This window comes from Nicotiana tabacum, chromosome 1, assembly GCF_000715075.1.
Source record: "Nicotiana tabacum cultivar K326 chromosome 1, ASM71507v2, whole genome shotgun sequence".
Classification (NCBI taxonomy): domain Eukaryota; kingdom Viridiplantae; phylum Streptophyta; class Magnoliopsida; order Solanales; family Solanaceae; genus Nicotiana; species Nicotiana tabacum.
This window is the reverse complement of record NC_134080.1, coordinates 3,195,231-3,206,893: the sequence shown is the minus strand read 5'-3', so window position 1 is coordinate 3,206,893 and position 11,663 is coordinate 3,195,231. Positions and strand designations below refer to the sequence as shown.

General features: G+C 37.2%; 1 protein-coding gene across 1 annotated transcript; it reads left to right on the top strand.

The window, feature by feature from the left end:
- The first annotated feature begins 257 nt into the window (after positions 1–257).
- Positions 258–8,164, top strand: LOC107829268 (putative inactive ATP-dependent zinc metalloprotease FTSHI 1, chloroplastic). The gene is made up of 15 exons (XM_016656741.2): positions 258–1,250; positions 1,346–1,430; positions 2,991–3,425; positions 3,510–3,563; positions 3,666–3,731; positions 3,842–3,937; positions 4,020–4,148; positions 4,227–4,279; positions 4,614–4,809; positions 5,429–5,543; positions 5,624–5,898; positions 6,770–6,853; positions 6,947–7,059; positions 7,134–7,383; positions 7,611–8,164. Exons 1-15 carry the CDS (start codon positions 532–534, stop codon positions 7,785–7,787), a joined length of 2,847 nt encoding a protein of 948 aa, XP_016512227.1. The 5' UTR covers positions 258–531; the 3' UTR covers positions 7,788–8,164.
- Positions 8,165–11,663: the final 3,499 nt, after the last annotated feature.

Below are 11,663 nucleotides of genomic sequence, written 5' to 3'. Positions count from 1 at the left end.
ATATAAATAAGAAGAGATAGAGAGAATGGAGAAGTGTTTTCTTCTTTCACTTTGGTGAAATTTTCATTGCAATTACATGGCCTTTGATGGACATAAAAAGTAGAGATGATAAACATAAAATATGAAATTTAATCTTTAAGTTATTCACAACATGAACATCCAATATAGCATCCAATGTAGTATCCAAAGTAGTATCCAATGTACAAACTATTCATAACAATATTAAATTTTTATCCCAGAATTTTTATTTTTTATCCATCCTACCAAACGATTCAAACAGTTACCCACTCCTCCATGTAACATAGGGTTTAAAGTGTTTAAACCCATAAACGACTAAATGCAGAACGGGTCAGCAGAGCACCCGTTTTGATAATTCGGATTCGAAATTTCGGATAGAAAAGCTTCATCTTCTACTTCTCCCTTGTGTAGCTCTCCGTCCACTCTAAGAACAAATTTACAGAGCTAACTAAGCTCCAAATTTTTGTTCAGTAAAATGTTTCTCAACAGCTAATTAGTCTCAATTCAGTAAGCATGTCTTTTTCAACAGCTAACAATTGTATATCAGCAAGTTTCACTCATCCAAACCCCAACATTCAACTGCAGAGTTCATTCATAATCAAATTCCCACATCAAAAAAGTTTCAAAAATTCCACTTTTCATAGGAATTTCAAAAAAAGATCACATTTTTATCATTGCCCATGTGCAATTCTTGGAAAATGGAAGTCAAATTCTAAGCCCTCTGAAGAAAAAGGAAGCAATAATGAGGATTTTGTGACTAGGGTTTTAAAGGAAAACCCTAGCCAAGTGGAACCCAAATACAAAATTGGGAATAAACTTTATACCCTCAAGGAAAAAGAGGATTTGGGTAAGAAGGGTTTAAATGGTGGCATTTTGGAGACACTAAAAAGGTTGAATTTTAAAGGATTAGTGAAGAATGGAAGTGATGAGGGTAATTTAGTAAATTCAGAGAATGTGTATTTGAAGGATATTTTGAGGGAGTATAAGGGGAAGTTATATGTACCTGAGCAAATTTTTGGTGCTAATTTATCTGAAGAAGAGGAGTTCGAAAAAAATGTTGAGGATTTGCCTAAGATGAAGTTGGAGGATTTTCAAAAGTACATGAAATTTGATAAGATAAAGCTGTTGACTTTTAAAGAAGATATTGGAGCTTCTTTGGGATTTGGAGTTAGAGATTTTGTTGTTGAGTTGAAGGATATACCAGGAGAAAAGAGCTTGCAGAGAACTAAATGGTTAGTGTAATAAACTGGTTAATTTCTTTTACTTTGTATCGTAGATTTGTATTTTTGTGTGTTGATCATTCACTAGTGTTACTGATATCAATCAGGGCAATGAAGCTGGATCAAAATCAAGCTCAGCGTTTACTAGAGGAGTACACGGGGCCAAGATATGAAGTCGAGAAGCAAATGATGGTATTTCACTTCTTTCGGCGTTTTTAAAGAATGCATAGTGACTATAGCTTCAAGCTTCACCGTCTGGTGGAAGGAGAATTTAAAAGAACTTAAACATATTGCTTAAGCAGACAGTGCATTTGTTATTTGATTGGCATGCCTCTTTGCAACAATGTAGAGGTTCATCAACCAAATGCATAATTGCAAAGTTCTAGATGAAAACTTAATTACTTTTTCACATTATGTCTTGATTCATTGTAGTTACCATCTCCTGACAGGAAATTCCCGTGAAATTTTTATGGAATTTGCCTGTACTTTCTTCGGTTAAATGCTTACTAAATTCAGATTATCTGTTTTGTTCAAGCGGCTTATGGGTCTATAGTCAAGCTTATATGCCTTGTTGTGCCAGTTACTTATAAAAGGAAAAGAAAAGAAAAGAAAAAGCCTTGTTGTGCAGAGTTGAACACATTAAGCAATATTTGAATTCGACAAAAAGACATGTAAGCAGACAAGTATAAGCTGCAATGAGAAAATAACAATATAATTGAAGTATACGTGCACTTAAAACTCAAATATAGATGTAGCTATAAATGAGGCTCTAACGGAAACATTTTCTCTACCTTCATAAGGTAGGGGTAAGGTTTGCGTAAATATTGCCCTCTCCAGACTCCACTCGGGGGATTACACTGGGTATGTTGTTGTTGCTGCTGTTGTTGTTATAGACAAAAGTATATTGGCTGATAATATTTGTTACTGCGCATTGTGGTTAATATTGATAGGTTTGAAGGTTATATTTATCTTTAACTCTTACTCGTTGTGGGTAGAATAAATTCATTATATATTTAAGTAACTCTTTGGCCCCATATGGCAGAGACCGCATAATGCACTTGAAAGCTTGTAGGATTAGCGGAAGATGCTAAAATTTGATAGAAATCGCGCATTTTATTTTGAAAAAAAAGAGAGCAACAAATGAGTGTAACTTAGACTGTTGATTCATTTATGTGCAGTCTATTTGGATGAGCTTCTTTTCCTTCTTTTTTTTGCAGTAGGATATAGTTGGGGTGAGATTTTTCGTGGAAGTGATAGCAGCATCTAAATGCCAAGTGACAGCCTATATACAGAGTAGTCTTAGAATTTTATTATATGATATGCTTGGAAAGACCTTATAAAAAAATTACATATATATGATGCTCGGAAAGAGGAACACAATTGCGGTATAGCAAATCCCCCATTTCTTTAAGATCATATTTCCAAAATCGTCAGACAAATCAACATCTTTTTGTGTTGGTGACTGTCTATATCACAAGGGAAAATAGTACCTAAAATATCTGAAAAAATTCTCAAATCCCTTAGCGTAAGGGTGTTTCATCTCTTCTTTTTTCCTTAAGATTGACCTTATAGTAGCTTGAAGGAGTAGGTGCTTTTAATCCAATCTATTGACAAGACCGTAGAACCTAAAGTTTGGTAGGATAAAGATGTGTCTTACCCGAGAACAGGGTGGAAACTCTTTGACTTTTCAAGACTGTTGGAAAAACCTTTCTTTCTTTCTCCTTTGTCTCTTACAGAGTTATCCTATTGCAGTCTTGGGTGGGAAAATTACCAGAGTATCCTAATCCAGCTGCATCGAAGATATCAAGCAGAGTAATGGTAGAACTAGGAATGCTGACTGCTGTAATGATTGCTGCTGCGGTGATTGTGGGTACATTCCTGGCTTCGGCTGTGTTTGCTGTGACAAGCTTTGTCTTTGCTGTGGCCGTGTATGTCATGTGGCCTGTGGCCAAACCATTTCTTAAGCTATTCTTTGGTCTCATCTTTGGTATCTTAGAAAGGGTTTGGGATAAGGTTGTTGATGCTTTTACTGATGGAGGAATTTTCTCAAAGTTGTATGAAGTGTACACTTTTGGTGGTGTCTCTGCCAGTATTGAGATGTTGAAACCAATCATGCTTGTTTTTTTGACTATGGTTCTTCTTGTCCGGTTCACTCTTTCACGAAGACCTAAGAACTTCAGAAAGTGGGTGAGTAATACTCCCTATCCTAGAATTAGCAGTTCATTAATACTTGCTTCTTGCAAAATTGAAGATGTTATGTGCTTCATTCAGGATATATGGCAAGGCATAGAATTCTCTCAGTCTAAGCCACAAGCACGTGTTGATGTGAGTTTCCAATTTCTAACTTGCTCTGATCATGGACATTCACGACTTCTCTTTGTAGATTATGGCCAATATTGTGTCTCTAAGTAAGAAGTTTCTGTTCAGGGTTCAACTGGAGTCACATTTAGTGATGTGGCTGGGATTGAGGAAGCAGTTGAAGAACTTCAAGAGGTAACATCGTTTTACACCACGGATAATGCTTCCTTGTTCTATTATTCTTTTCCGTTCAGCCAGTCTTTAGATTAAAACGCTTCTAATTCCTGCCAATTTGTGCTGGCTAGTTGGTAAGATACTTGAAGAATCCTGAACTATTTGATAAAATGGGGATCAAGCCGCCCCATGGAGTACTTCTGGAGGGACCTCCCGGATGTGGCAAGGTTCGTTGTTCCAATTCAAAACTTATACGGACATTCAGAAACAAAGAGTCATTACTAAAATCCTATATGATGCTTTTCTCAGACCCTGGTTGCCAAGGCAATAGCAGGTGAAGCTGGTGTTCCATTTTATCAAATGGCTGGTTCTGAATTTGTGGAAGTTCTAGTTGGTGTTGGTTCTGCTCGTATTAGAGATTTGTTCAAGAGAGCCAAGGTGAGCATAATACGTAGTCAATGAACCATGTGGTTTTCCCTTTTTATGTTTTGAAGAAAGCCATGATTCTTGTCACAGGTGAATAGACCATCAGTTATCTTCATCGACGAAATCGATGCACTCGCAACAAGGTATGGATGTTTGTCTAAATGAATAATGGTGCATGTGCGTAACTTTTACTGATTTAGCTTATTATAAACCATGGTATGCTCATCCCATGGATATTCTGGAGCTGAGCATCTTGGTGTCTCTCCTATCGTAGCCCCTTTTTAGCTAGTGGTAGAACTATTAAAATTGGATTTTTGAACCTGAAGATATTAATTTCATGTTGTGGACAATGCTAATCTGTTCTGTGGTTGTCTAGATATTCTTTTTTATTTTGAAGAAATAGTCATTGTTGTTCTTAAAAGACCTGTATACATGTGCAGTGGTTATAGTTTCTGAAAATATTATTCTAATAAACAGGCGTCAAGGAATATTTAGTGAATCAACTGACCACCTCTATAATGCGGCAACTCAAGAAAGGGAAACTACTCTGAACCAGTTATTGATTGAACTTGATGGATTTGATACTGGTAAAGGCGTTATATTCTTGGGAGCCACAAATCGAAGGGATTTATTAGATCCCGCCCTTCTTCGTCCTGGTAGATTTGATCGCAAGGTTTGTATCTCCTATTGAATTAGACTCTTTATTGTCTCAGCTCCTCATGGCTTGAATCACTCTATTTGTGGTTCTCTGTGTGTGCACTTATGTTGGTTGTGAGGAGGCAGACAACTTTTTCCATATTTATAGAAGGCTTCTATTCATAATTTCTCGACTTCTTATAGATGTTCCCATATGCTGGATAAAAAGGAGTATGATAAAAACTAATCAAACCAAAAATAAAATAAAAATTGAAGTGTTATAATTCCATATCAAACTGGAATACGGTATGCGATGCATAGCGTACTGCAAAGTTCCTTACAATGTCCTTGGAGGGGGCCACCATGTTTGGGCTTTTGAATCCTAATAGTTGTTGTTTAAGGGCGAAATATTGTTTGACTTGCAAAGTAGGAATCATTCTTCGTTCCAGGAAACTTGTCAAATGCTGTTATTTTGTTGAGACATCAATTGTTCTCGGTAGATTCTATTTGGAATAAGCACCCTGAACAAAATATTAGCATCACAAGTTACAACAGCTTATAAGAGATTATGACTCAGTTACGAAGTGTCCATTTTCTTTACACTCGCTATTTGGTCTTTATTCCTCACTTATATATGTTACATTTTTCTTTTTCAGATAAGAATTCGGCCTCCCAATGCAAAAGGAAGATTGGACATTTTGAAAGTACATGCACGCAAAGTTAAATTATCAGATACTGTTGATTTGGCTACTTATGCCCAAAATTTACCTGGTATTCAGCTTTTATTCCTTTTAGTTCATAAGAGATCATCTTCAAGCCAGTCTTTCTTAAATGGTGGTCTTGCATTTCAGGATGGTCAGGTGCAAAGCTAGCTCAGCTTCTCCAGGAGGCTGCTCTGGTAGCAGTCAGGAGAGGGCATAATTCAATTCTTCATTCAGATATGGATGATGCAGTTGACCGACTTACGGTAGGACCTAAGCGGGTTGGGGTTGAGTTGGGTCATCAGGGACAGTGTCGTCGAGCTGTTACTGAAGTGGGGGCTGCATTGACTTCTCACCTTTTAAGGCATTATGAGAATGCAAACGTTGAGCGTTGTGACCGAATATCTATCAATCCACGTGGCCAGGTTTGGTTTATTCTCTAGTTGCTCCGTCTTTGAACATCATCTTTTTTTCACCTTGCTTTTTCTTGTCTTATTATTCTTTTTCCCTTTCTTGTTCCTGACACTGTAACCAAAATGATATTTCATGTATATCTTCCCTGCATTCTATATTAGCTCATTGAGTTCTATATTACTAGGCTACGGCGTTGTTAGAATCCTGTATCGATTGAAGTGCATGGACTATAATAGACAATCCTCACCACTTGAGCTAGTTTTTTGTGGTAGACCTAGGTCCATGGTTATTGTTTTAACATGGTATAGAGCCAGTCCTTCCTCTAATTTTGGCCTCACCAGTGTTGGGCTACCCATATTTTATATCACACTCCAAATGTCCAGTCCTGGGCGTGTGGGAGGGTGTTAGATCACACATCGGTTAAGTGTATGGTTTGTAGTTCAGTCTCTTTATATGGTCTAAGTCTCCTTCTACGGTCTTGGATGTTGCTCACTGCTTAGGTGAGCTTTTGTGATTGAGTAAGACCCAAGGTCCATTTGTTAACAAACTTGAACTTGTATTGGTACCAGTGTTGGGCTACCCATATTTTATATCACACTCCAAATGTCCAGTCCTGGGCGTGTGGGAGGGTGTTAGATCACACATCGGTTAAGTGTATGGTTTGTAGTTCAGTCTCTTTATATGGTCTAAGTCTCCTTCTACGGTCTTGGATGATGCTCACTGCTTAGGTGAGCTTTTGTGATTGAGTAAGACCCAAGGTCCATTTGTTAACAAAGTTGAACTTGTATTGGGTGTCTCATGTACGTTTTTACTAGAGAATTCATCTAAAAAATGTTCATTCTTTCCTCTGATAACTGAAAATTTAGAAGTGATGCAATGCAGACCCTGTCCCAAGTTGTGTTCAACCGTCTTGATGATGAGTCGTACATGTTTGAGCGGCTACCACAGTTGCTTCACCGCCTTCAGGTACTAATTTTGAAGTTATTATGCTGATTCGTGCTTGCTCTTTATTATTCCAATATGCAAAACTGATGGTCGCCTATGCATATCTTTGGAAAGGTATTTCTTGGAGGGAGAGCTGCTGAAGAAGTCATTTACGGACGTGATACTTCAAGAGCATCTGTAAACTACCTTGCGGATGCGTCTTGGCTTGCTCGTAAGATAATCACAATGTACGTTTTTCATTAATTGTAATTATATTTGCATTGCAGTATTTGCTAGAGCTGTGACTTACGTCCTTGAACAGATGGAATATGGAAAACCCAATGGCCATACACGGAGAACCTCCCCCCTGGAGAAAGAAAGTGAGGTTTGTGGGTCCACGGCTTGACTTTGAAGGATCGCTATATGATGATTATGACTTAATTGAGCCTCCTACCAACTTTGATTTGGATGATGATATTGCTAAGAAGACAGAAGAGCTCATATGTGATATGTATGGGAAGACCGTTGCTCTGCTTAGGCAGCACGATGCTGCTTTGCTCAAAACAGTGAAGGTACTTACTTCTTGACATGTTCGTCATTGAAGTTTGCAGACTTTTAAATAGAACTTCCTAGTCAAAAGAAATTAAACAAAAACTTGATGTTTGAAAATGCTTCTTATATAAAAAGGCGCCACCAATTGTTTAGGGTGATTAAAAGTTGCTTAGGTCCAAATTATTTAGCGTAGTTTAGTTAAACCAGGTGATGATATGATTGATTCATGTGCATGTTTATCCTGTAGGTTCTTCTGAATCACAAAGAGATCAGTGGAGATGAAATCGACTTAATCCTGAGCCACTATCCGCAAAATACACCCACAAGTCTTCTGCTGGAGGAAAGAGATCCGGGAAGTCTTCCATTTTTGAACGAAAAGCAGGAACAACATAATAACGTCGAGTACAGTCTGTTGAATTCATGAAAAAAAAAATGGATTCACTTGATCCAGTGCAAAGAAGAGCTTTCTACACTAGTTGAAGCTAGTTTTTGCTTCATTTTTGAGGTGCATTTAGAGCAAGAAATATCAGAGCTTAGAATTTTCAGAAGAAAAGCAAATAGTGAGAAATGCTTAGAAATGCAGTTTTGTTTGCTGTATGTATCCCCATATCAATAGGAAGTTAGTCAAAATTGTTGATTTGGTTTATATCTTTTTTCTTCTGTGATTCTTGTATTCATTGCTTGTTCTGACAGCTGAAGAGGCAGAATAAGTACATAAAATAGTAAGATTGTAACTTGAAATTTTTTGGTAAATTATGAAGTAGGCGTTTGAACATTTCTGCATTTGTTGCAGAAATGCAAGATAAGGCTGCATACAATAGGCCATTGTGGTCCGGTCCTTCCCCGAATCTCGCGCATAGGGGGAGCTTAGTGCACAGGGCTGCCCTTTTATGAAGTAGGCGTTTGAACATACATTTCACCTATGGTTTGTTGAAGATTTTTGCATACTGATCAGCTTCATCCTATTAATTGCTGCATGTCGAATCCAGTGCTAAAAAGTTATTGTAATTAATTTTTGTTTGTGGTCAAGCAATTCATAAATTTACTAAAAGAGTCCATAGTGTACTTGGAATTTTAAAGTTCTTGACCGTTGAAAAAAAATCCTTTTCGATGGTTCAAAATAGGAGTGTAGTATTCAAATAATCACTTAACTATTTGAAATTGCCTAATAAAATATATTTCTTTATTTGTAGCAGAAAGGTTACATCACTATTTATACAGCACTGAGAAGATCACTCAACATTTCTCAAATTTTTAATCACTAAATACCTATTTCATCCTCTAAATTATCAATCTTTTTTTTTTAAATACTTTTAATGATTTTCCCACTTGTGAGACCGTATTGGATATGTTGTCGTTGTTAATATTATGATTTTTCTCTCTTTTAACTCTATATTATGGACTTACCTATAGAGTAAATAAATCTTATTTATAAAGTAAAAAAAAGGTAAAAAGTAATTTTCAGATATATAAATGTTGGAACAAAATAATTGAATAAAATTTTCAAGCATATATAACATTATTATGTATATTGTAATTATACCTCCATTTTAAATAATTATTTTTTGTATTACATGTATATATCCTTTAAAAGCCTTTGTTCTCTTTTATCTCAATTGTGTAAATAATTTTTTTGAGTTTTTATTGTTATTGTTAGGTTCTTGATACAAACAAATTATTCTAATTAAATTTTTATACTGTGCTTAATTATTGTCCTCAATTTAAGGTGTTTTAAAAATTATTTTAGAACTCAAACGTAATTTTAATATAATATTATACGATTAAAAAAAACTAATTGAAACAAAATATACCCGCAACATATATACCTTAAGACTAGTTAGATGGAGTAATAGTTTAAATAAGAAAATGAAAGAATTGATGTAATTTCAGTAGAATTTGACAGATTAAGCTCATAATTTATCAGGTCCAAATTTAAATGATGCCACACTGGTTAAATTACGTTAGGCCTGTTAAACGGGCCGGCCCGGCCAGCCCACTCACAGCCCGACTCGACCCGCTTCAGCCAAGGCCAACCCGGTCCGCTGGGGAGGTGGGACGGGTTGGGGGGTAGGGGTGGAGCTGGACGGGGCGGGCCTATTTTGGTAAGTGATGCTTCGCAACCCGGTTAGCCCGGTTACCCACTACTGGGTTTTCACCGGGCTACAACCCGGTCCAGTCCGGTTATCGTTGAACAAATTCTTATTTTTTTAAAATTTTTTTTTATCGTTGCCAATAGTCAAATTCAAAAACGATCAATGGTCCCATTGATCGTATTGCTTATTCTCTCAAGTTCTCAATTACTTATTATTTAAGTTTCATCAAATATTTTCTTTAGTCACTACAAAATTATAGTTATCAAACATCAAGTATCCAAATGAAGTGTGGTCTCAATATTCAATATCATCAAATATCAATTGAAGTGTGATATCAAATTTAGTGCGGCATCTGGAATCCCAGTACATTCGTTCCATCTCTTTCTCTTATTTGGTGTATATTTTTATTTTATTATTTAGAATTATTAATTTAATTTATATAATGGATATATTTACAGCAGTCAAAAAAAACGTGTATTAGTAGGAGTGGTAGTAGTAATAGTAAAAATCTTAAAATAGCAAGAGGTGGTACTGGTTCTTCTAGTAGCTTTACACATATTTCTGAAAGTTCACTGAAAATTTAAATGTAAATTATGAGTAACTTCAAGAAGATTATGGTAGAAATGATAATTTAAATGATATTCAATAATCTGATAATCTTGAAACACCACCACCTATACCTGGTACTGCTAGTCAAAATATTAGAAGTGGAGATCGTGGTAATACAGGTAGGCCTCCTGTACGACCTGGCCGGTCGTTTCGTGATTTATAGCCTTGTTTCCCCCATTTCCGCTTCTTTATGTGTTCCTCAACGGTATTCATCGTATCTTGTTGGTTGGTTCAGGCCCGGAGTGGTTTCGGTGTGGAATGAGACACTTAGTCTCCTATTTAGAAGTTTAAGTTGGAAAAGTCAACCGGATGTTGACTTATGTGTAAATGATCTCGGATGAGAATTCTGATGGTTTGGTTAGCTTCGTTAGGTGATTTTGGACTTGGGAGCGCGTCCCAAATGTTATTTGGAGATCCGTGGTAGAATTATGCTTGAATTGGCGAAATTAAGAATTTGGTGATTCTCGGTCGAAGGTGAAAATTTTGATATCGGGGTCAGAATGAAATTCCGAAAATTGGATCCGAGGGTTGATTTCGAGGATTGACGGATCAAAGATGAGATTTGAGGAAATGCTGAAAATTTTCTTCAGTTGTCATAACCGCACCTGCGGATTGGGGACCGCAGGTGCGAGGTCGCAGATGCAGAATTTGAGGGCCAAGAGAAGAACCACAGATGCGGTGAGTTTGACGCATCTACGGGCCCGCAGGTACAGTTCCTGAGGCACAGATGCGGTCTTGAAATTTTAAGTAAAATACCGCAGGTGCCATTTCTTGGACCGCAGAAGCAGTTGCGCATGTGCGAGAAAGGGGTCGCAGGTGCGGAAATGCCTGGGCAGAAGTTATAAATTGTACCCTTCGCAACATTTGAGTTGTTTCCACCATTTTTATTCAGACTTGGAGCTTTTTGGAGGGTTTTGAAGAGGGAGTTAAGGAGATACTCATTGAGGTAAGTTGTTTGAGCTTAATACTTGTGATTATGGAAATTTTCAGTTGTTTAAGGATGAAATTGAGGGGTTAGGGCTTGGAAATTGGAGAGTTTAATTTGAGGTTTTGAGGGACCATTTGATGTCGAATTTTGATGATTTTGGTATGCATAGACTTGTGAGTGAAAGGAGTTTCTAGTTTTGTGACTTTTGTCAGATTCCGAGACGTGGCCCCGGGGCCCGGGTTTGGGTTAATTTCGGAATTTTGGTCTAAATTGATAGTTTTTCGTATGGAATTGGTTCATTGGCCTATATTGATTGCATTGTATTGCTTTTGGTCAGACTCGGGACATTCGGAGGCCGATTCCATAGGCAAAGGCGTCGCAGAGTAGGGATTTGACCGGTTTTAGGTAAGTAATGATTGTAAATCTTGTCCTGAAGGTATGAAACCACAGATTGCACATCGTTTCACTACTTTGAGGTGATGCACATGCCAGGTGGCGGGCGTGTAGGCATGCACCGTTGGGGAGTGTGACTTGGTTCGTCCCGTAGCAACTATTAAGTTGTGTATTTGACTGAAAACTATATGATACTTATGTGTTTTAGAAAGAATTTCTATAAATTGGGTTGAATGCCATTTTTGGGCCTCGTGCCAAAGCTGTTGGACCCTTAGGA

Excerpts from the sequence above, each read along its gene's own strand:
- LOC107829268 (XM_016656741.2), top strand. The coding sequence starts at position 532 with ATGTCTTTTTCAACAGCTAACAATTGTATATCAGCAAGTTTCACTCAT. Across the intron at positions 1,431-2,990 it reads AAGTCGAGAAGCAAATGATG|TCTTGGGTGGGAAAATTACC; the intron begins GTATTTCACTTC and ends ATCCTATTGCAG. Across the intron at positions 7,384-7,610 it reads CTTTGCTCAAAACAGTGAAG|GTTCTTCTGAATCACAAAGA; the intron begins GTACTTACTTCT and ends TTTATCCTGTAG.